General features: G+C 42.4%; 1 protein-coding gene across 1 annotated transcript; it reads left to right on the top strand.

Moving 5' to 3' along the window:
* The first annotated feature begins 121 nt into the window (after positions 1-121).
* On the top strand, positions 122-21,561 carry LOC124015667 (ubiquitin carboxyl-terminal hydrolase 31-like). Its single transcript, XM_046331049.1, has 16 exons — positions 122-1,510; positions 1,665-1,796; positions 2,982-3,076; positions 3,181-3,273; positions 4,633-4,768; positions 5,492-5,639; positions 5,803-5,983; positions 8,598-8,709; positions 10,858-10,952; positions 11,901-11,978; positions 14,104-14,233; positions 14,758-14,877; positions 15,164-15,389; positions 15,519-15,677; positions 15,878-16,033; positions 16,220-21,561. Exons 1-16 carry the CDS (start codon positions 947-949, stop codon positions 17,683-17,685), a joined length of 3,891 nt encoding a protein of 1,296 aa, XP_046187005.1. The 5' UTR covers positions 122-946; the 3' UTR covers positions 17,686-21,561.
* The last annotated feature ends 3,593 nt before the right edge of the window (positions 21,562-25,154 follow it).

The raw sequence follows: 25,154 nt of genomic DNA, 5'->3' as shown, positions 1-25,154 counted from the left end.
GGAAGTATTTCATTAATTGTCAACTACATGATTATGGATAGGCCTACATTTGAAAAAACAACAACATTTACTTTATTATTCAATAGTACACGTTTTGAGATACAAAACGTTTGATTTATGGAAGAAGAAAAAAAAGGCACAGTGGAACCCCTCTCTCCCCCATATGTATTTTGGCGTTGACTCTGTTACGTCAGCTGTTTCTCTGCTGTCCTGCAGTGTCCCTATTTTTGTAGCTGAAAGTGTGAAGAACTGACTCTGTTGCAATGGAACATTGGATTTCGGAGAACATTTCAGCTTGGAAAGCATAGGACATTTTACAATCCCACTCAAATTAACCAAGGACACGGAATTAAACGTCTCTGCTTGGTAACTACATTTTTATTTTCGGATGGGATGGAAAGACACTTCTGCGCAAGGGACTCTTATGCAGTGGCTAGCAGCTAATGTTCAAATGCTAACTATAAAAACAATCAGATAGCTACAAGAAACGATTTGCATGAACGTCAGCGACTACACTGACTTGTTTAGCATATACAAATGCATTCCGACAGTTTATTGTGATTGGTGTATTTTACTAAATTGAATTACTTAAGATGGATTAATGGATAGTTTGCAAGCTAGCTAACCAATTTAGCTAACTAGCTAGCTATGGATAGTTGCTGTTCTTGTGTTAGCTGACACGCTAAGGTTAGCTATCCAATTAGGTCAACATAACGCTTGTCTTTGAAAATGTGTTGACTCATATTTAATGGTAGTCAATACTATAACGTTACCCCTAGTATGGGAAATATATCCCAGCAAGCTACTGTTAGCCATCTAGCTAGTTGATGGGTTGAGATGTAACTTGACTTCCCAATTAAGATGTAGCACGAGACAGCTGAAAGTTAGTTTGCTTGATAGCTCAGCTCATTCCTCACAGGAAAGATTGTATTTAGAAATTTATTGCATGAGGGGGTGCCCAACAAATCAGGCAATCATGTCTAGTAAAGCCATGACTAAAGAGAAGAAATCTGGTAGCTTCAGCAAGAAACTCTTCAGACGAAGCTCTGTGCGCTCCGTGGGTAGTTTTATGGGCAGAGTCCTCAGGACCCTGTCAACCTTGTCCCATTTTGGATCAGACGGGCATGCTATTGAAGGTGACAAAGACGACGGGGGTTTCACATTATTCAAAACGGGAGGCAAAGATTCACCAGCTTTGGATGATAGTGACCGTTTCCTCGGAGAGAAGGTCCCTGGAGTGTCTGGTCTCAAAAACCATGGTAACACTTGTTTCATGAATGCCATCCTTCAGTGCCTGAGTAACACTGAACTCTTTGCTGAGTATTTGGCACTGGAACAATACAGGGGAGTCGAGGAAACGGATGAGGAGAAGGAGAAACCAAAGACAAACGGTGTGCATTTGGGGAGGAAGGGCCCTCATGACAGAGGCGAGGTGACAGAGCAGTTGTCTGGACTGGTCCGGGCCCTGTGGACATTTGAATACACCCCACAGCACAGCAGGGAGTTCAAAGTAAGTTGGTACAATGTATCATAAAGCAGGACTGCTTCTCTCACAGAACTGCATTTGGCCCTATACTACACGTCTTTGAAATGGTCAAATACATTCATACTTCTGAGACTAGGCGATGACCAGAATTTTCAAGCAGTGTTGCTGTTTGTTGCAGAATGCCGTCTCAAAGAGCGCTTTGCAGTATAAAGGCAATGCTCAGCATGACGCTCAGGAGTTTCTGCTCTGGCTTCTGGACAGGGTACATGAAGACCTCAACAACCATCCCAACAACAGGCCTTCCATTAAGGTAAACTTTTGTTTGCGCATCATAGAGTTAGGGCCTACTAATGCAACTTCAGGAACGGTGGTAGTGGCCAGGTTAGCACAACGAGACAGTGATGTGACCTCGAGCTAGCAGTGAATGGAGCTGTACCTGAGGTGAGTCAGCAGTCTGAGTGGACGAGGTGGCTGGCTAATTCTGATGTCCTTTGAAGACTCATTCAGACATTCCAAACGGAATAACATTTGAGTGGCAAGGGCCTGGTATCCTGCAGGGCAGATTTACCGACCTAACCCATTTCTGAACACAGAGCCCCTTATCAGGCATCAATCTTCCAGAGCACTGGGACAAACAAATTAGGAGAGAGAGCTCACTTCCCTACTTTACGGTGTGCTGACGGATTCATCTCCTGTGGGAGAATGAACAGGAAGTGATGGTGTTCTGTGTCCCCTTCCTGGATTGTTTCCCATCTGAAACAGTTTGGAACAGTTTGTGCATATATTATGGTGACATTTTGTTTGTTTTGGTCTTAGGCAAGGATTTTTCAGCTGTTCGTGCTGATGTTATATCTCGAGGCAAGCCAAAATGTGTAGCCGAAGTCTACGCTCCTTTGTTGGTGATTGGTCAACAGTAGGGATTATTCAATGTAGAGTTTGTCATCTCAAATCGCCTTCATTCAAATTTTGTTCACTTGAAAAGTAAAATTGTGCGACTTAGATCTTCTCTGCAAAAACGTAAACATTTATGACAGATTTCTTGAGTTATCTTAGATGAATTCTGACTATGTTGAGGAAGTTTATACTGGCTACGGTGTCTTAAATGGACAAACGGTACTATTGTCACTTTCTCATTTTTCAAGCAAAGGTCTTTTTAAGGGAGTATGCGAGCACATTCATTTGGATCACCTTAGGCGCCAGCCTGAACCGAAGCATGAAGAAGACTTTAGACATGCAGAGTGAGAGACGTGACCTGAATAGACCCCACAGAGCTTTGTTGATTAGCCTGCCTTGTTAAATGCTCATAGTTCCTTGAGGATAAGTCAGAGGAGCCGCAGCGTCACAGGTAGTTTTATTTGTATTTTGGTCTCTTATCCTTTCGATGTCTTTCAGACGGCTTTGGATGCTCATTGACCCAGTGAATAGAATACAGCCTCAATATACTAAATTGTCATATATGCAGTAGGAGCTCATACACTCTGTTTTGTCCTATTAGCCACCAGTGGAAGAGGATGATGGGGGCCTAGAGGGGCCTTCGCTTCCGCTCTCAACCGGTTCATTTGTGCAAGAGCTATTTCAGGCCCAGTACAGGTAGGTCTTATTTGATGCTTACCCCTGAGGAGTTTTATGTTCTCCATTCTGTTTATTCCTCATGACTTCTTTTGAGACAAATTAGTTCCATTTCTTACCAACAGGTCGTCGCTCACCTGCCCACATTGCCAAAAACAGAGCAACACCTTTGATCCTTTCCTTTGCATCTCCCTGCCCATCCTCTTACCTCACACAAGGTGAGTACACACCTCTGCTCTGTTCCATCATTGGGTCTGATGGGAGGAACAAGACTGTTGACAAGTGTTGAAATGTACATCTTGAGACTATTTGAGACTGCGGTTCATTTCAATTTCCCAGGGATGTGGAAGCAAAGTAAATAAGAAGGAATGTCGTTTGGGGCCAAAGTCTCCAAAATGGCATATATCTGCAGACCAAACCAAGCCAGTAATTACGTGACTATTCTATTTCTAAAGTCAATTTAAGGGCTACATGCCCAGAAAACACTAAATGGCTAAAGTAAAAAAGGGAAATGGATTTACTTTTAAATCTAAAAATAAAGATGTAGGCCTATGACTTTTTAGAAATATGTTGAGTTCTTCTCTGTCATAGTTGAAGTATTTTGAGTTTCATTATTTGTGCCTAGCAGTCAAAATCACCTTTATGCTCACTCAGCTGACGATTCATAATGCTCCTAAACGACGGAGGTACCTGGGACATGCATGGCCTTTTTTTTGTCCTCATGATACAGTGATGCTATTTTTACAATGGTGTTATACTGTCACATCAAGGAGAGAGCGCCTGTTCGATGCAGAATCTTTTTTTAAGCCATTCATTGCTGTCCATGCATTATTAAAGATGGGAAGAATGAGGTGAAATTAGGAGATATGCAGTGGCAAATTATGTCCCATTAGTCCTCTGGCTGTCATCTGATTGATGACAGAATAATGGTCCTCCAGACCAAGGCTCAGTGGCTCACCGCTCTGGCTTCACTACTACTTCGTCCTCCTCCCAGAAACACAATTCTGTTACTCAACTTTGGGTTATCAGTTCTCACTAGTCTGAAGCATCTAGTTTATTTATCTGAATAAAAATGTTCTGCTAAGCCTGTTATGCCACTGTTTCTGGCCATAGCCGATGTTAAGACCGATCCCACATAACTGAAGTTCAAATGACAGAAAAACTCTGAAATGGGCAACCATCTTAAAAATGAGGGTTCTTCAGACTGTGGGGTATCTCAAACTGAACTCCCGAAAGAGCTGCATTGCTGTGCCTGCTGGCTGAGTTCTTAGTGTCAGCTTAGAGTAGCACTGATCCACACAGTCACCAGAAAAATCCTGCTCAGTGCTCTCACAGAGTAATTATAAATTAGCAGTCTCCAGACAGTGTTGTAGCAGCATTACTAGAGGAGGTGGAAACGTGTCCTCTCCTAGGAGGTTGATTATTGGACTTAATTGTGTTTCATTTGGCAAAAGTTGAGTTTGTCCATTCTGTTATTTCCTGGCCATTGTCAGTGGTTTTTATCTGGTGTTTTGTAATTCCTTATATGGTGCCAATATTTGTTCCCTGTCATTCCCATGTTTCCCCTCTCTTCCCAGGCCTCTGTATGTGACAGTGGTCTACCAGGGGAAGTACTCTCACTGTATGAGGATCGGCGTGGCCGTGCCCCTGAACAGCACCGTGTCCAGACTCCGAGATGCTGTGTCACGTGAGACCAAGATCCCCCAGGACCAGGTGCTGCTTCCTTCCTGTTTTCTTATCCCTAGCAGCCTCAGCTCTGTTACATACATACAGAAGTGAACTTGAATGCTTTATTTTCTGGTGGTACCTAGCTTCTAAGGATTGTTATCTGAAAAGAACAGTAAAGGAGTACCCTACTTAGGCTTACTTTGTCCTTTAATGATTCATCCCTGGGTACTAGACTGATTGTACCAGCAGGTGTGCTCATGTCAGTACTAATAGCTGCTTTACAGGTTTGTTGTAAGTACTATTAGGCTAGTGCATCATAGCCTCTAATCAGGATGAAGGGATCACTCAAACAGTGCCCATTGTATCCCAGAACAACAGAACTGATGCCTTGGGTTTGATGTGGTTGAAACGTTCTTTGGATTACATTAAGCAGAACACTAGTGTGTGTGACATCCTGGTCAGAATAAGAAAAGTTGTCATGATTGAGGGATAGGGCAAGGACTCCAGGAGAAAGGTAGGAGGTTTTCAGTCATAGTGTGTAGCCTTCCATATTTACCATTGTTCTGTATTTGCAGAAGAGGTAGTAGGCCTATACACTGAAGAGAATATTGATGTTGTTTATTTATATTCTGTAATTCATTCACTGAAATGGGCATGGCCTAATTCTAATCTGTTTCACCATCTTATCTGAATAAAAGGTTTCAGTGTTGACTAAATGGCAGCAGCGTATTGACTTGTTTTGGCCATCTCCGCATCCCTCTGATTCAGTTTGTTTTGACGGAGATGTACTATGACGGTTTCCACCGCTCCTTCTGTGATGACGACGACGATCTCGATATCATTCAGGAGAGCGACTCCATCTTTGCCTTTGAGACGCCTGAGACCTTCAGACTAGAGAACATTAGAACCAAGAGAGGTACCTCTTCACTATTCATCTACTGTTGATATCACATTATTCAATACGTTTTGTGCATTTCTCAATTAAAGTTTTTTTTGGTAGTGTACTTGTCATGCATTTTGTATAATGTATATTGAACTATTGACTGAGTATCACTGACCAATTGGGATTTGAAATCCAGGGAGTCTTCTTGCCAACCTGAACCAGAACAACTTAAAGTTTGGGAGTGAGATGAGCAGGACTCCATCTTTCATGCAAGGAGCTGTGAATCCTGCCACTGCGTCAGCCAATAAGAACACGGGGGTCGACAAGATGATCCTGCTTATCTGTAACCGAGCCTGCACCGGTCACCAAGGGAGGAGGTACTATAGAGATGTAATATTAATAATATTGACTGCAATGTTGGAATTGTATTTCTATGGGTACGACAGCCCACTGTCCTCTGAAACCGTTACACCATGCAGGTCAAATGATATTTGTTATATTAAACCTCTTATGCATGAGACATCATATTGATCCCGTTAGCGGGATCTTAGCCCAACAGCCAGTGAAAGGGTGCCTTATTCAAAACAACAGAAATCTCAGAATTAAAATTCCTCAAACATAGAAGTATTTTACACCACTTTAAAGATAAACATGTTGTTAATCCCACCACAGTGTCCGATTAAAAAAAAAAAAATGCTTTACGACAAAAGCACACCAAACGATTATGTTAGGTCTGCACCTAGTCACAGAAAAGCACAGCCATTTCTCCAGCCAAAGAGAGGAATCACAAAAAGCAGAAATTGAGATGAAATTAATTACTAACCTTTGATGAGTTTCATCAGATGACACTCATAGGACTTCATGTTACACAATACATGTATGTTTTGTTCGATAAAGTTTATATTTATATCCAAAAAACTGAGTTTACATTGGTGCGTTATGTTCAGTAGTTCCAAAACATCCTGTGATTTTGCAGAGCCACATCAATTTACAGAAATACTCATCATAAATGTTGATGAAAATACAAGTGTTATGCAATGAACTTTAGATAAACTTCTCCTTAACCTCTTGCTCCTACCTGACACGCAGGTGTCCCATCTAGACATCTGGAAATGCAAATGCGCTACGCTAAATGCTAATAGTACTAGTTAAAACTCAAACGTTCATTAAAATACACATGCAGGGTATTGAATTAAAGCTACACTCGTTGTGAATCCAGGCAACAAGTCAGATTTTTAAAATGCTTTTCGGTGAAAGCATGAGAAGCTATTATCTGATGGCATGTAACACCCCAAAAGACCCGCAGGGGACCTAAACAAAATAATTAGCATAGTTGTCGCTACACAAACCGCACAAATAAAATATAAAACATTCATTACCTTTGACCATCTTCTTTGTTGGCACTCCTAGATGTCCCATAATCACTATTGGGTCTTTTTTTCGATTAAATCGGTCCATATATAGCCTAGATATCGATCTATGAAGACTGTGTGATAAACGGAAAAAAATAGCGTCTTATAACGTAACATCATTTTTTTAAATTAAAAAAGGCGACGATAAACTTTCACAAAACACTTCGAAATACTTTTGTAATGTAACTTTAGGTATTAGTAAGCGATCAAATTGATCACGAGGCGAAGTATATTCTTTAGCTGTCCGTCTGGAAATAATGTCCGGGTAAATCTCAACCAAAATATCTGGTCGGAGACCGGAAGAACTGCGCTGCCTTGCCTCTGTTTGACCAAGAAACAAATAGTAGGCAAATGACAAGACTAGACAATGTGTAGAAGCTGTAGGTATTGCAACCTCAGCCCCATTAAATGTGGTTCACCTTTATCAATGGGTTCAAGTCGCGAATGGATATATTTTTCCATTTTCAGTGATCAGATTTTCCTGCACTTTTCGATGAAACGCACGTTCTGTTATAGTCACAGCCGTGATTTAACCAGTTTTATAAACGTCTGAGTGTTTTCTATCCACTCATACTAATCATATGCATATACTATATTCCTGGCATGAGCAGCAGGGCGCTGAAATGTTGCGCGATTTTTAACAGAATGTTCGAAAAAGTAGGGGTTAGGAGTAACAGGTTAATGCAACCGCTGTGTCAGATTTCAAAAAAGCTTTACCGAAAAAGCACACCATGCAATAATCTGAGTACAGCGCTCAGACAACAAAACAAGCAATACAGATATCCGCCATGTTGTGAAGTCAACATAATTCAGAAATAGCATTATAATTATCTTCATCAGAATACACTCCCAGGAATCCCAGTTCCACAATAAATGTTTGATTTGTTCGATGAAGTCCATTTATGTCCAAATACCTCCTTTTTGTTCGCATGTTTAGCCCAGTAATCCAAATTCATGAGGCGAGAGCAGATAAAGTCCAAAAGTTCCGTTACAGTCCGTAGAAACATGTCTAACGATGTATAGAATCAATCTTCAGGATGTTTTTAACATAAATCTTCAATGTTCCAACCGGAGAATTCCTTTGTCTTCAGAAATGTATTGGAACGCAAGCTAACTCTCACGTGAACGCGCGTGACCAGCTCATGCCACTCTGGCAGACCTCTGACTCATTCAGCTCCCATTCCCCCCTCCTCCACAGTAGACACTTCAAACAAGGTTCTAAAGACTGTTGACATCTAGTGGAAGCCTTAGGAAGTGCAATATGACCCCATAGACACTGTATATTCGATAGGCAATGAGTTGAAAAACTACAAACCTTAAAATTCCCACTTCTTGGTTAGATTTTTTTCTCAGGTTTTTGCCTGCTATATGAGTTCTGTTATACTCACAAACATCATTCAAACAGTTTTAGAAACTTCAGTGTTTTCTATCCAAATATACTAATAATATGCATATCTTAGCTTCTGGGACTGAGTTGCAGGCAGTTTACTCTGTGCCTCTTACTCATCCAAGCTACTCAATACTGCCCCCAGACTCCCAAGTATACCTTAACAGGAGAATATCATGCCCTCTGTTCCAGGTTTGGTCTTCCATTTGTACTGTACATGGATCGCACTGTGACCTGGGATATCCTGCAGAAGGAGATCCTGGAGAAGATGCATCACCTGCTCAGGCCAGGAGTTTACATTCAGGTGGGTGGAGGATATGGAATGGAAACAACCCCACAGAATGCAGGTTAAAAAAAAAGTTTTTTTTAAATGAAATGGCTAAAGTCTGAATTAAAAACTGTGCAGGCTTTCACTTTGTAGGCACTCTGGTTTACTGCATTTAACCCCCTAGATTCGATAAATTACATAACAAAAATTCCCAATCAAATTCTCAGTTTAAGCTAGAGATGTTTTTTTTTTGCATTGGATGCCTCTCAGACCATGATACGTCGAAAAAAATCGTACTTCTCACGAAAACGTCTGAAGCATCTGAACAGTTTGTCCTAGAAACTATTATGACCACTCTATGCAAAGGTAAGACTCTCTCAATCTCAATTTTGATCTATGACCCCCCACAAGTGTCTCAGGACTCATCTGAAGATAACCGGTACCGGTTTTAAAAAACTAATGGAAGTATGAAGGTAGTTTTGTGCTACCCAAAAAAGGGGTTAAATATGTGTAAAAAAATATATACACTAACTGTTCAAAAGTTTGGGTCACTTTTCCTTGTTTTCCATGAAAACATACATTAAATTAGTTGCAAAATGAATAGGAAATATAGTCAAGACGTTGACATGTTATAAATAATGATTTTTATTTGAAATAATAATTCTGTCCTTTGTTTTCGTCAAAGAATCCTCAATTTGCAGCAATTACAGTCTTGCAGACCTTTGGCATTCAAGTTGTCAATTTGTTGAGGTAATCTGAAGAGATTTCACCCCATGCTTCCTGAAGCACCTCCCACAAGTTGGATTGGCTTGATGGGCACTTCTTACGTACCATACGGTCAAGCTGCTCCCACAACAGCTCAATAGGGTTGAGATCCGGTGACTGCTGGCCACTCCATTATAGACCGAATACCAGCTGACTGCTTCTTCCCTAAATAGTTCTTGCATAGTTTGGAGCTGGGCTTTGGGTCATTGTCCTGTTATAGGAGGAAATTGGCTCCAATTAAGCGCCGTCCTCAAGGTATGCCATGGCGTTGCAAAATGGAGTGATAGCCTTCGACAAGATCCCTTTTACCCTGTACAAATATCCCACTTTACCACCACCAAATCACACCCAAACCATCACATTGCCTCCACCATGCTTGACAGATGACATCAAGCACTCTTCCAGCATCTTTTCATTTTTCTCTGTGTCTCACTAATGTTCTTTGTGATCCGAACACCTCAAACTTAGATTTGTCTTTCCGTAACACTTTTTTCCAATCTTCTTCTGCCCAGTGTCTGTGTTTTGCCCATCTTTAATCTTTTCTTTCAATTGGCCAGTCTGAAATGTTTTTTTCTTTGCAACTCTGCCTAGAAGGCTAGCATCCCTCTTCACTGTTGACGTTGAGACTGGTGTTTTGCGGATACTATTTAATGAAGCTCCCAGTTGAGGGCTTGTGAGGCGTCTTTTTCTCAAACTAGACACTAATGTATTTTTCCTCTTGCACAGTTGTGCACCGGGGCCTCCCACTCCTCTTTCTATTCCGGTTAGAGCCAGTTTGCGCTGTTCAGTGAAGGGAGTAGTACACAGCGTTGTACGAGATCTTCAGTTTCCTGGCAATTTCTCGCATGGAAGAGCCTTCATTTGTCAGAACAAGAATAGACTGATGAGTTTCAGAAGAAAGTTCTTTGTTTCTGGCCACAAATGCTGATGCTCCAGATACTCAACTAGTCTAGAGAAGGCCAGTTTTATTGCTTCTATAATCAGTTTTCAGCTGTGCTAACATAATTGTAACAAGGTTTTCTAATGATTAATTAGCCTATTAAAATGAGAAACTTCGATTAGCTAACGACGTGCCATTGGAACACAGGAGTGATGGTTGCTGATAATGGGCCTTAGTAGTAAAGACATTTTTTAGATCATTTTTTGTACCTAAAAGTGTCCTAAAATTCAAAATCAAGTATGACCATCTTAAAACAATTCCATATCAGTTTAACATCCCCTATCCGCCAATGTCTTAGACTCTAAAGAAATAAACAGTTGATTCTCATGTAAGGGCTTGTTAGACGTTTAAGTTGCCTCATTGGATAGAATGCTGTTGGTCTGGTTTGAAAAGCACGGCCATGGCAACATGTCTATACGTAGCAGTCAGGTGGTGGGAATAGGGATTGTGAGTAACTAAAGTCCTGGTATTATCTGCAGGTGGGGCCCTTCAGCCTACGAGTGGTTGGTGTGGTTGGCATCACGTACCTCCTGCCCCAAGAGGAGCAGCCTCTCTGTCACCCAACAGTGGAAAGGTCAGTCTCCTCGTTATTCCTGGTCCTCTGTAGCTCAGTTGGTAGCACTTGCAACACCAGGACATGGCACTTGCAACTCCAGGATAGTGTGTTCGATTCCCAGGACCACCAATATAGATGTGATATCTTCATTTGACCAGTTTCTATATTATGTGGATCTTAATTCATGGACATTTTTGTAGGGGTTGATACATTTTTCATTAAACCTCAAATGCAATAAGTTTGCAATTTGCATTGTGCATGAAAATTCTCTGCGACAACAGAGTGATCAAATTGAGAAAGTACATCTGTATGTAAAAAAAAAAAATGTATGCACGCTTGACGGTAAGTCGATTTGGATAAAAGTGTCTGCTAAATGGTATATTTTATAATATCATTCAACTGTAGCTCTCAACCAGGGTCATGTTCAGTAGGGCACACAGCAAAATGTTTTTCACCAGAAAAATATAATTTGTGTCCAGGTAGTATCTCCCCTTTTTCAAAATGTTTTCTTCCTACTGAACACAACCTCCTCTCACCAATTCACAATTTTGTTTATAGTTTACTGCCTCCTTGTAATCCTCAAACCACACTTGAATGCCAGACCAGATGCTCTGATGTCACCAGAACAGTTAAATGGCGTGCCTTTACATGTTTTGGTATCTGTTTCTTCACACATTGCTTGCTCAGCAGGTTTGGTTTATAGTTTATCCCAGTTGCTCATTCAATTGAATAGAATGGAAGCTTGTTGACTAGAATGGGAGTTTGTCACACAGTACACACACTAAAAAGCTGGATAGATATGTGTACAGCAGGCAAAAAGACAGCCCCACGGGTAATGTACATCCAATTCACTTAGATTTGTAGTGTTTTGAAGATAAGAGGAATACAGCTTGTTGGTTGATATGTGTTTTAAGTTGTGAAGCTGGCTTATTCTCGTTTCTCCTCAACATAATATTTCCTTGGCAGAGCATACAAGTCCTGTGGCCAGGGGGGACCGCCGCACGTCAAGATAGTGGTGGAGTGGGACAAAGAGACCAAGGATTAGTGAGTGAACGCTGCACAACAATATTGCTGGTGCTCTGCATCTCTTTGATAAACGCCTTGTTTCTGGGCGTTTGTGGTGAGATTTATCCTGCAGGGAAATACAGGCCCATAAATGATCCCTATAAAGCCACTAGGGATGGGGACGATTATTAGAATATCCAAATGGTCGTTAGTATTAGATTACTTGCGAGGGTATTCATTTAAAATAATTACAATTTTAGACAGATGGATAGGCTAGGCCTATTTTAATGAAAAGGCTATGTGACATTGCGACATACAAGGACAGACCATGACATTAGACATTTTAATAAAACAACAGTTTTTATGAGTGCGCTCCCATTTTATTTTTTTTGAAGGCGTACCGGTAGCCTTCACACTTTTCACGAGTGTAGCTTGTTATTGTCGGTCAATCAAAGCCGCACTACCATCAAAGGCTCCATGTGTACCAAGTGAAGTTCAAGATTTCTAATCAATGCAAAATGGAATGACAATTTAAGGAAATTAAGTAGGCTACAATGATCAACCAACAGGTAGGCTGTTGTTTAATTTGAATGGAGTTGTTGTAGACAATGACTTGGGGGGCACTGCTGCCTTAATTAGCCTCGCTAGCTGGCTAACTAAATTAGCTGGGCCATTCCTACTAAGCGGTACATTTTGGACCTCATAACTTTTGGAAAAAATCTATACTGGACAAAAATATAAACGCAACATGTAAATTGTTGGTCCCATGTTTAATGAGCTCAAATGAAAGATCCCAGAAATGTTTTATATAAACAAAAAGCTTATTTCTCAATGTTGTGCACAGTGTGATCATTACACAGGTGTACCTTGTGCTGGGGAAAATAAAAGACCACTCTAAACTTTGCAGTTTTGTCACAAGACAACACCACAGATATCTCATTTTGAAGGAGTGTGCAACTGGCATACTGACTGCAAGAATGTCCCCCAGAGCTATTGCTAGAGAGTTGAATGTTAATTTCTCCGCTATAAGCCGCATCCATTGTTGTTTTAGAGAATTTGGCAGTACGTCCAACTGGCCTCACAACCACAGACCACGTGTAACCATGCCAGCCCGGGACCTCAACATACGTCTTTTTCACCTGCTGGATCGTCTGAGACCAGCCACCTGGACAGCTGATGAAACTAAGGAGTATTTGTCTCTAATAAAGCCCTTTTGTCGGGGACAATCTCATTCTGATTGGAAACTTGGCCTGGCTCCGAAGTGGGTGGGTCTATGCCCTCCCAGGTCCACATTTTTCTTTAAAACGTATGTATTTTGACTATCCGGATATTCGAATAGTGAAATAATCTCAAATGCACATCCCTTAAAGCCACCAAATATTCAATAAAATAGATTGTTTGACGGTGTTTGTTTTTGCTTTAAGGCAAAAGTCTGCATGCTCAGTTCGGCGGGCGCCTTACCGAAACCGGCTTGGCAAACCGAACGAGTGTGCTTGCATACTTTCTTAAAATACCTTCTTGATAAATATGAAAAGAAAACGCCAATAGTACTGTTTGTCCATTTTGAGATGCCGTAGCTAGTATAAACTTACACATAATAGTCAGAATGAATCGAAGATAACTCAAGAAATCTGTCATTAATTTTGGCGTTTTTTGCATAGTCGTACAATTTTACATTTAACTTAGATGTCTGGTGCAGTATTCATTTTTGAATAAAAAATGTGCATGAAAGCAAGCCGTTTCTCGTTGAATGACAAAGGCTCTATTGAAGAATCATTACTGTTGACCAATCACCCACGAAGGGGTGTAGACTTCGCCTACCGACTTCGGCTCAGTTTGCCTACCGACCTTCGGCTCAGTTCGGCTAATGTGCCCGAACAGCCGAAAAAACCCTTACCGAACTCCAAAATGAACAGAAATGTCACATAATGCCTTACATAATGTATGCACAAACTCTTAGGAACTGTTTCGGCTGGGAAGCATGCTGGTGCCTTTAGACATTTGGAGACAGGATAACATAAAGGAATGAAATCCTTAAGTATTAGACTACCTAAGCAATACCCACTTATTGGGAAGTGCCAGATTTAGTATTGTTTATTAGGATAGGAGGCAGTGTGTTGAGTGATTGATTGGCTGACTGTGATTCCCCTCCCCTTCCATGAAGTCTGTTTGGGCTCAATGAGGAAGAGTACATCCCTGATGCTGAGAGTGTGTATCTGCACAGAGAGCAACACCATCAGCCCCAGGCCTGCACCCTCGCTCAGTGCCTCCAGCTCTACACCAAAGAGGAGCAGGTAACACTGGAGTGCACCCATTGTGTTGGTACCACAAGGTCACACACGCACATTGTGTTGGTATCACAAGGCCACACACACAATGTCTGTCGATGCTGTTGTATGTATTTAAACAAGAAAAGAGACCAGGAAAAAGGAATATTCTCTTCTTACCAGAGGGTTTGTTTATTATTCCACAGCTGAACATCCAATAGCCTTTAATTTGGTTGAAATGCTGAGTGTGCTGGATATTCTGCCCCTAATTCTAGGTTTGAAATACAGCATTTTTATAATGGCTTCTCTCTGTCTGGAAGGACACCAGATAGACTGAATATACACTGTGGTTAGCAGAGGCTGGAGGTGGTCAGTTTAAGAACTGGCACTGGTCACAGAAATGAGGGTGCTGTGAAAACATGGAGTACAGTAGTCCGGAATTCCCTCTGTGAGTGAGACTGATTTAAAAGCACTGCGGTGGAGAGATTTTCCTTGATGGCTCTGTGTGTGTGTGTGTGTGTGCGCGCATGGGTGGGCTGTCTCTGTTCCAGCTGGCCCCAGATGATGCCTGGCGCTGCCCCCACTGCAAGCAGCTGCAGCAAGGCCACATCAAGCTCAGCCTGTGGACCCTGCCTGATGTGCTCATACTGCACCTCAAGAGGTTCAGACAGGTACTGCAGCAGCAACACAACATTCAGCACCCCCTCCAATTCCCCCACTGAAAATTGTGTCCAATAATTCCTGTTTTGTTTTAGTAACGGTAGTTTATCATGCTTTGGACGGCCCGACTGGTTCCTATTCTTCGTTTGACTTCAGTCAGTGTTGCTTGTTCTGTCTTGTCCATGTTCAGTCACTGCCACTCAGTCTTACCCGGTGACCAATCTCCTGCCTGTCGAAGAGGCAGTTGTAGCGCCAGTTCAGTTGACTGGGTACTGTGTTTACTGCTGTGTCCTGTAGGAGGCTGACAGGAGGGTGAAGATGCAGAACATGGTGCGGTTCCCTCTGCTCGGCATGGACATGGCTCCTCACATGGTGAAGAGGTCCCAGAGCAGCTGGAGCCTGCCCTCTCACTGGTCACCATGGAGACGACCCTACGGCCTTGGGCGTAACCCTGACGACTACCTGTACGACCTGTACGCCGTCTGCAATCACCACGGAAACATGCATGGAGGCCACTACACAGGTAAGACCGGTGGTTTAGCAATAAGGTGGTAGTAGTCACTGACTGGAGGTAGATGGATAAGGAAAATAACACTACATTCTGACAGTTTCTTCACCATCACTCTAAATCTCTTGTTCTTCTAACCCCCAGCTTACTGTAAGAACTCTGTTGACGGCCAGTGGTACTGCTTTGACGACAGTGAGGTTCAGCCCGTCGCTGATGATGATGTGTGTCAGCAGACGGCCTACATCTTGTTCTACCAGAGGAGGAACACGATCCCCTCCTGGTCCGCCAACAGCTCCGTAGCAGGTCAGTGGTGACTTCTTGGAGTGTGGGATTTTCCTGACACTAATGTTTCGTTAAGATTGTGTATTACGTGGTGCTACAGGATAAATGCCATTAAGTGACATTAAAACTGTCACTTAACACTCTTAGTTGGACAGTAGCATCAACATCTTGGTTATCTTTGAGAGACCTGAGGGGTTGATTGTCGTGTCTATCTGTGCCAGGCTCCACCAGCTCATCTCTGTGTGACCACTGGGTGAACCGTCTTCAAGGCAGCAGGCCGGCCAGCCTGGCTTCCGGGGCCTCCTCCAGACGCACCTCTCTAGCCTCCCTGGGCGAGTCGGTGGAGTTCACCACAGGGGACCGCAGCGAAGATGACGGTGAGATAAACTAGGTTTCTGTCTTTCTCCATCTTCAGCTCTTTTGCCCTCCTCTCCCCCTCTTTTAGCTAATTATTTCTAACCTTACAGGAGCTGTTACTATGCCCAGTTGAGAAAAAGGGGCATTAAATTATCCTTTCATTGAGTAGTGCATTAGTGTAAACTCATTTATTTCTATCTATTTAGGTGGATTTTCGACCCGTCCCTTTGTTCGGAGCATCCAGCGTCAGAGCTTGTCTTCCAGATCATCCATTGCCAGTCCTCTGGCCTTCAGTGAGAACAGCATGAAGCCCTCCTGGTCCCTCTCTGCCAAGCTCCATATGAGGTCTAACTCTCCCTCACGCTTCTCCCTGGACTCACGCTCCTCTCCCCCCTTGGAGAGGATAGGAGAGAGGGGAGAGGCCTGTGATGACAAGGTATCCACATCTTGCTTCGGTAGCTACAGCCGGCACGAGCGCTACCCTGGTGGCAGGGCCCCCTTGGCCATGGAGGGGAACAGCACCGACCAGGACCATGGCAGGAGGATCCTAGACGAAGTCTACTGCAGGGCCCCCACGCCGGCCGATAGGAAGAGCTCCAAGAGTGACCCGACGGACAACAACAACCAAATAACAGCCCTGGACCAAAATGCACAAGCCCCCCTGTCGAAAGAGCAGAAACGCAAGAGCAGCACCTCCGGATCTGCCCCGAAGTTAGAGAGCGCCGGGTCCAAAAAGAGTTCCACCAAGTCTGAGCCAGAGAAAAACTCCAAGAAGCGCCAGTGTTCGTTCTCCACCCCCAAATCCTCTACATCCCAAATGTCTTCCAGCACTGTGGTGAAGGGCCCCAAGGTGACCAACTCTAAAGACAAGACCACCAGAAGCAGCATCGCTACGCCCACCAGGACCCCGTCCAAAAAGAAAGAGTTTTTGTCTTCCAAGGGTTCTGACTCGGCAGCTGGAACGCCCCAGAGCAAGCAGCGCATCTCCACGCCGCAGTCCTCTGCTTCCCCCTCCCCCACTGTAAAGAAGAGTGCCTCTGGCCTTGAGAAGACCACCGCTGGTCGGAAGAAGCTGCTGGAGAGGAGCTGCAGTCGGGACTCAGGGTTGGTAAGCCCTCTGGTTGATAGACCACGCTGGGGCAGCAACGCTGCAGCCAGGACCCCCACCAAGACTGCTGCAGAGGGGGTCCGTCCAGAGAGGCTTTTGCGAAGTTCCATCAGCAGCTCCTCTGTCACCAGCCTGCGCTCCCCCAGCGTCTCCTGCAGGGACCCTAGGCACAGCAACAAGTCAGAGGACAAGGGCTTGTCGTTCTTCAAGAACGCCCTGCGCCAGAGAGAGTCCCGCCGGTCGGCCGATCTGGGCAAGACCAGCATCCTGGCCAAGAAGGCCTCTGAGAGGACAGCCAGGCTGAGCGTTCAGGAGGAGGATGGGTCGGCCAATGCCTCAGAGCATCATGTGAACGAGGTTGTCACTGAGGTAAAGGAGTCCTCCAAGCCCTCCACCCCAGTCAGACGCTCTCTGTTACCTATTATAGGCAAATCCAAGTCTTCCACTTCTGAATCCAGTCTTAATTCTCCCCCCAATGGGAAAAAGCCTCTTGAGAAGCAGGCGTCCTCCAGAAAGCTTTCTGCCATGCAATCTTCTGCACGCCCAACACAGAAGCCTCAATGACATCATATATCGATAGCAGTCTCATTGTTTTATGTATGCAGCAATTATTTTCTCCATGTGCCTAAGATATGAATATATATAGATTGAAAGAGTATATAATATATATATATGTACTTGTATTTTTCTTTTCATAAGCAAGATGTAAATTATCAAAAGCGCCTTTCCTGTCATGGAACCAAATCATTGCCTTTGGCAAAGTATGGTATTAGTATACTACTGTACACAACTCAATAGGAATGTTTTAAGATAGCACTTTGTAAATACAGTATGGAATATTTTTCTCCAGAACAACGCTATACAGTAACTTAGTAAACAAAACATCTATTACTGTCAATTTTTATGTAATACTTTTACATGGTTTAAAAAGGTCACGTGAAACTAGAGTAACGGGTCTGGGACTTGACATTTAAGGCTCTTAAGGGTACACTAGTCTTAAGATAGTTTGTGGAGTAGTCTAAAATGTTACTCCTTTTCTACACCTGGTGCTGTTCAAAGGGCAATACTGGCACTGTTTTGAAATATTTAAAATGCTGAGGTTCTGAAATATAAAAAAACGATCTATGTCAGGGGTCAGCAACAGGCGTCCTGTGGTGCGAAACCACCCAGGAAGTGATTTTGTTTGGGGGGGTGTTGTGGGACTACCCAAAGTTTGTAGTATAAACAAATATATGTATGTATTTTGGGAATTAAGTTTTTGGTTTAAAAAAAGGTGTTTAGTTTAGGAAATCTGTTCCCAAGTATTTTCTTGGATAAAAAAAAAGGAGATGTGATCGTGTCTCAATGTAGTCAAGATATGAAATGATTGTTCTCAAATACAATCAGGGTTTTTTGGCCTTAGTTGTGGTCAATTTGCAGTGTACAAATGATTCAAATGTCTCCCCCCCCCAACCATCCGCGGCTGAATCTAGGTGCCTACCCCTGATCTAGGTGTTACCAGTCCCGGCAGCACCTCAACCTGTGGTACCTCATGAGAGGATGTATGGAATAGCAAACAGAGGCTGCTGTATAGTACTGATAAAATCCATAACCGCTCATTTAAGTTGAACATTTGTGATTATTTGCCTTTGTCCGGTCTTCAGATGAAGTCAATTCAATCTAAATAATGCACACTGCACTGAACCGTTTTACTATTCTTTGCTGTTTACTTGAAGCGTATCTAAGTAACTGTACTACTGTCAGGCCCTGCATGGGGATGTTCTCCTTGGTTCAATGATAGTTTGACGAGTCATTTCAGTCAGATCTGGTGCCATCCCCATATCTGCAAAGATTTTGTAGCTGTAGCTTTGACCTGTTACTGAACTCTCCCTGTGTCTTGCTGTAACCCATTTGGTAATCTACCGTGCCCAAGCCTTTCAGTGCAATAGTTCTCAACTGTTCATGCAATCATCCTCAAGACTGTTCATCAGTCTTACCTTATATGATAATATATGCCATTTAGCAGACGCTTTTATCCAAAGCGACTTACAGTCATGTGTGCATACATTCTACATATGGGTGGTCCCGGGGATCGTACCCACTACCCTGGCGTTACAAGCGCCATGCTCTACCAACTGAGCTACAGATAACTTTAATTATGATTCGAAATACCAGGGTAAACCTTCTTGCTGGTCTGGTTGTAACATATTGAAATCTTCAGATACCCTTCTACTGAAATGGCATATTTTGTAATATTTCATACTTCGCTTGCAGACAATGTAAGAGACCAAGTTTCTCCAGGGTCTTGAGATTTGCTGTCTCTAACCTACTGCACCAAGTTTAATATTAAACCCAATTGGAGACATTTTGCTGCCTATAGCAAAAGTTTGCCTGAAAGTGAAAACCCCCACTGTTACATATGAACTATTAACATTAATGATTGTTTAGGGATTCACACAGTCTGACAACCTGTCACTTGTTATTGTTGCCCATGGCTACGCTGTCATTAAGTGAGCTGCTGCTACAAACACTGTTGAAATGGTGGGCTTTTGAACGAATAGCAGCTCTAGTTCACTGAATTACTTTGCCTTGACCTGAGGGGGTATACCACAAAGCAGAATCAATGAGTTAGCCAGCTAACTTTGACAAGCAACCAGAAATAACTATTGATTTTATGGTTAATTAAATAAATTGGAGCAGACATTTGAAATGGGTAACTTTTTATTTTGTAGAAAGAAATCAGAATATTTATGCGAGTTAGCTGGCTAATAACTCCATGATCCTGCTTTGTATTTTACCCTTCTGAAGGCTTGTGTTGACCTTCCAGATTTAATGTTTTGGCCTAAGCTCTAGTTTATCATGAGCTTGAGTCTCACTGGTGACCCGGGTTCCGAACCAGTTCGGTTACCCTGTTGCCATGTTACGAATACATACACATCTTTCACAAAATGTCCATTTAAAGAAATTCTCAACGTTTAGGTGATGAAAAGCTTTGTTATTTTATGGCCCATCTTTGAATATATATTTTATTAGTGAAATCCGATGCCTGCAACAATATTATCCTTTTTGGCTTTTAAGTATATGGTTGTGCCACTGTGTTGTCAATCGATGGAAAACACCATTTCAACACTGTGGAAAGCAGTATTGCATGATAACTCTAACGCATGCATGTCCTTAACTATGCAATAGATTGTTGCTATGTGAACCAGAGAGTAAATGTACAATATATCCTATCTTCCAAATGTCAGCAATGGAGAACATGGTTAGTGACTTCCATTGCTTTAATTGCACACTTATGTTTTAGGGTTTTCATTACACTTCTTTTTTTTTTACATGCGAGAATGTTACCACATTGTGAAACGGATGTGACCCAAACTCTTTAAGATGCTGAACATTTTGTATTTGTCTTGTTTTCTAACTTAAGTTTACACTAAATTGATTTAGTCTTGTGATTGTTTTAAGGGATTGTCTCTACCTTTTTAAAAATTTATTTTTTACATTCATTTTCATTGTCTGTTGTTTTCCAATGCTGGAGTATGTGTTCAAAGGGTGCTCTCTTTTTAAAGAGCAGGTTATCAGTCTTCTTCTTGCCCTCTTGTTCACCAGCACTTCATTATTAACACTACAGACTGACGCTCAGTCATCTCATGTGTTGCCTGTGCACTCTGCTCTCATTTCACTGTTCTATGAGCTGTTAGATTTAGGTATGAAAGGCATGTCAGTTAATGGATGAATGTCATTATTAAACAACGGGAGTGTTTAAAAAAAAAAATGTAAAGAACACTTTAGGTCTCGTAGTTGCCATAAAAACACCTGTTGTGGCATAGACTACTAGAGTATATATGTGTCTAGGGCAGGGCTCTCCAACCCTGTTCCTGGAGAGCTAACCTCGTGTAGGTTTCTGCATTCAACCCCAGTTGTAACCCGATTCTGCTTATCAATCAGCTGATTATTAGAATCAGGTGTGCTAGATGAGGGTTGGAGGGAAAACCTACAGGATGGTAGATCTTCCGGAACAGGTTTGGAGAACCCTGGTCTAGGACATCTGACGTAGTTAGTGGTAGCTAATTAGATAGTATAAATACCATTTCATTAATCAGTCATATGGAATTTGATTCATTCTTCTCTCCTTGAATGACACACTGGACTTTAGATACTGATTAGCGAATAGTACCAGGCAGCAGCCCACGTTTCTACAATACTACAATAACGCTATCTTAGTGGTTATCTGTACAGTAGTCTTCTGGAAGTAGTTCAAAATGAGTCCAGGGAAATATTTGATGATGAAATAAGTTTGGGGAAGTGCATGAGACTGCGTCAAACCTTTTTTTTATGTTAATTTATTTGTATGTTTTGTTTGACTCATTTTGTTATTTTATAAAGAACGCATTTCTTTGAAAGAGACATTATGTTGCTTTACCAATGCAAGAACAACATGTAAAATGTAATAAAAAAAATATGTAAAGCAATATGTTGTATTGTACATGGTCCTTTTTTTAATACAAATCTTTTACATATCTCCAGTATTATGAAATAATGTTCTCCACTGTGACCCACTAGAGGGAGCTTGTCTCCTGTGAATGTTTTGCTTTGCACAGTAAAGCCAGTTGATTTGACATCAGTTGTCCAACTGAATATCCTAAAACAAGTAGAATTTATTTGGTATAATTCTGACTGTCATGTAATTAGCCTACTACTTATTGTGGGATTATTTACAAAATTGTTTTTTTTTCCTCATTGTGAGGGTATAACTGTTATGCAGGTGAATGAGGACCCAAAAGCGACTTAGCGAAATCAGTCTTTATTCCAGTAAATGGCAAAAGTAATAATCCAGGAAAACTCAAGAAGAAAACAAAACAGGAAAAAAATTAAATCCACTCGTAGTAACGAGGACAGACTGGAGACTCGACCATTGACTGCAGGTTGCTTCGGGAAGGCACCGACCGTAGCAGACTAAGACACCTGCTCACACGCAGCATCTGAAGGAGACAAGACACGACGAGACAAGGACACAGCACAGCGAACATCATACAAGGATCCGACAAGGACAGAAGCGGAAAACAAGGGGAGAAATAGGGACTCTAATCAGAGGGCAAAATAGGGGACAGGTGTGAAAAGACTATGAGTGAGTAGGAGAATGAGGAACAGCTGGGAGCAGGAACGGAACGATAGAGAGAAGAGAGAGAGGGAGGGGGAGAAAGAGGGATAGAAAAAGGGAACGAACCTAATAAGACCAGCAGGGGGAAACGAACAGAAGGGAAAGCACAAGGACAAGACATTATAAGACGAAACATGACAATAACTGGTTCATTCCTCCACCCCTGACCCCACCTTACATTGCATTAGGACAAATCAAATGCATGTACTGCAATTAATTTGAAAGTGTGATTCCATGAAGTTAGAAAACCCTGAGCCTTTAGCAGGGTGCTGTCTGCTAAATATTTACAGTACTGCCTGATGTTTGCAAGGAGTACTCCTGCAGCAATCCAGAGCGTATGCATTTTGTTACTTGGAACCCAACAGTCAACATTTCCAGCATGAACAGCATTTTATTTTATTTTTTACACATCTCTCCCAACCTCCCCCCTTCCATTAAAGATTACAGTGCCTTGCGAAAGTATTCGGCCCCCTTGAACTTTGCGACCTTTTGCCACATTTCAGGCTTCAAACATAAAGATATAAAACTGTATTTTGCACGCCCAATTTTTCAGTTTTTGATTTGTTAAAGTTTGAAATATCCAATAAATGTCGTTCCATTTCATGATTGTGTCCCACTTGTTGTTGATTCTTCACAAAAAAATACAGTTTTATATCTTTATGTTTGAAGCCTGAAATGTGGCAAAAGGTCGCAAAGTTCAAGGGGGCCGAATACTTTCGCAAGGCACTGTATGTTGGTGTTGGGTGGTGGTGGTGTATGGGTGTGGTGAGTGTGAAAGATCACAAGCCAATGCCTCATGCTCTTACAGATACAAGATGGTGCTATGTTCCAAGTCTGGAGCAGCTATTTCTGAAGCTTATTATCGCAAGCAGCGAATAGGGAAGTGTCGGGGCTAGGAAATGTGTTTTTATCAATGTTTTGCATGTCTTCTCGATTTGCACATTGCAGAATATGGTACCGCTTTCATCTCAACACACATTAACACGTGTGTTTTAACAGAACGATTACATGTTTTATTGAGTCTTGGGAGGATGTTTTCTCACAGATATTCTCCACTCATGTTTGGCATTTTAGTTAAACACTTTTCTACTGAATAGATTTCAAAAGTTCATCATTTGATGACTTCATCTCTTCTGTTCATTGTTACACTGTGTGTGTGTGTGTGTGTGTGTGTGTGTGTGTGTGTGTGTGTGTGTGTGTGTGTGTGTGTGTGTGTGTGTGTGTGTGTGTGTGTGTGTGTGTGTGTGTGTGTTAATCTCCAGTCAGGTCCTAAAATATTGGCACCCTTGATTAAGATGTGCAAAGAATACTATAAAATAAATAATACATACTGAGCTATATTGTATGCTCAAAATGTTTTGCAAATTACTTTTATATTAATACAATTGCTCAGAGAAAGGGATGATTAACAAGTTATATTTTCTTCTCAAAAAGGTGGTGGTCAAAATGATTAGCACCCCTGTTTTCCATACCTTCCAATACCTCACCTTCCAAGGATAACGGCACTGAGCCTTTTTGAAAAATGTTTTGAGATTGGAAACACATTGGGAGTGATCGTAGACCGTTCCTCCATACAGAATCTTTCCATCTGCGCTCTTCAATTCAAACCACAGGTTTTCAATGGGGTTCAAGTCCGGAGAGATGGCCATTGAAAAATGTTTATTTTGTGGTTAATAATTAACCATTAATTTGTGGATTTTGATATGTGCTTGTTTATGTCTTGCTGGAAGTGTCATGTTTTGTCTTATTTTGTCTTGTCATTTTGCTTTTCCCTCTGTTCGTTTCCCCCTGCTGGTCTTTTTAGGTTCGTTCCCCTCTTTCTCTCTTCCTCCCTCTCTCTCTTCTCTCTATCGCTCCGTTCCTGCTCCCAGCTGTTCCTATTCCCCTAATCAATCATTTAGTCTTCCCACACCTGTTCCCTATCTTTCCCCCTGATTAGAGTCCCTATTTCTCCCCTTGTTTTCCGTTTCTGCCCTGTCGGATCCTTGTCTATTGTTCACCGTGCTGTGTCTGTGTATCGCCCTGTCGTGTCGTATTTCCCTCAGATGCTGCGTGGTGAGCAGGTGTCTGAGTCTGCTACGTTCAAGTGCCTTCCCGAGGCAACCTGCAGTTCAAGATCGAGTCTCCAGTCTGTTCTCGTCATTACGAGTGGAAATTGTGCTTTATGATTGTATTTTTACTTTACTGGATTAAAGACTCTGTTTTCGCCAAGTCGCTTTTGGGTCCTCATTCACCTGCATAACAGAAGGATCCGACCAAGAATGGACCCAGCGACTATGGATTCTCTCTACTCTACTCTCGAGTTCCAGGGAGCGATGCTCGGCAGACACGAGCAGGAATTGTCTGCTGCTCGGCATGCCGTTGAGACCCTGGCCGCTCAGGTCTCCGACCTCTCAGGACAGTATCAGAGTCTTCGTCTCGTGTCACCAGCTACTTCCGGTTCTTCAGAGCCTCCGGAACCTAGGGTTAATAACCCACCATGTTATTCTGGGCAGCCCACTGAGTGCCGCTCCTTTCTCACCCAGTGTGATATAGTGTTCTCTCTCCAACCCAACACATACTCAAGAGAGAGAGCTCGGATTGCCTACGTCATATCACTCCTTACTGGTCGGGCTCGGCAGTGGGGCACAGCTATCTGGGAGGCAAGCGCTGAGTGTACTAACAATTATCTGAACTTTAAAGAGGAGATGATAAGGGTTTTTGATCGCTCAGTTTTTGGGAAAGAAGCTTCCTGGTCCCTGTCTTCCCTATGTCAAGGTAATCGATCCATAACGGATTACTCTATAGAGTTTCGCACTCTTGCTGCCTCCAGTAACTGGAACGAGCAGGCGTTGCTCGCTCGTTTTCTGGAGGGACTCCACGCTAAGGTTAAGGATGAGATTCTCTCTCGGGAGGT

The sequence above is a fragment of the Oncorhynchus gorbuscha genome, linkage group LG26 (assembly GCF_021184085.1).
Source record: "Oncorhynchus gorbuscha isolate QuinsamMale2020 ecotype Even-year linkage group LG26, OgorEven_v1.0, whole genome shotgun sequence".
NCBI classification, from domain to species: Eukaryota; Metazoa; Chordata; class Actinopteri; order Salmoniformes; family Salmonidae; genus Oncorhynchus; species Oncorhynchus gorbuscha.
The sequence above is the reverse complement of the archived record's forward strand: the minus strand, read 5'-3'. Positions and strand labels throughout refer to the sequence as shown.

Bases quoted from the DNA above. Each gene is read 5' to 3' on its own strand.
- LOC124015667 (XM_046331049.1), top strand. From the start codon at position 947: ATGAGGGGGTGCCCAACAAATCAGGCAATCATGTCTAGTAAAGCCATG. The intron at 8,710-10,857 runs GTGGGTGGAGGA...TATTATCTGCAG, and splicing joins GGCCAGGAGTTTACATTCAG to GTGGGGCCCTTCAGCCTACG. The intron at 15,390-15,518 runs GTAAGACCGGTG...TCTAACCCCCAG, and splicing joins GCATGGAGGCCACTACACAG to CTTACTGTAAGAACTCTGTT.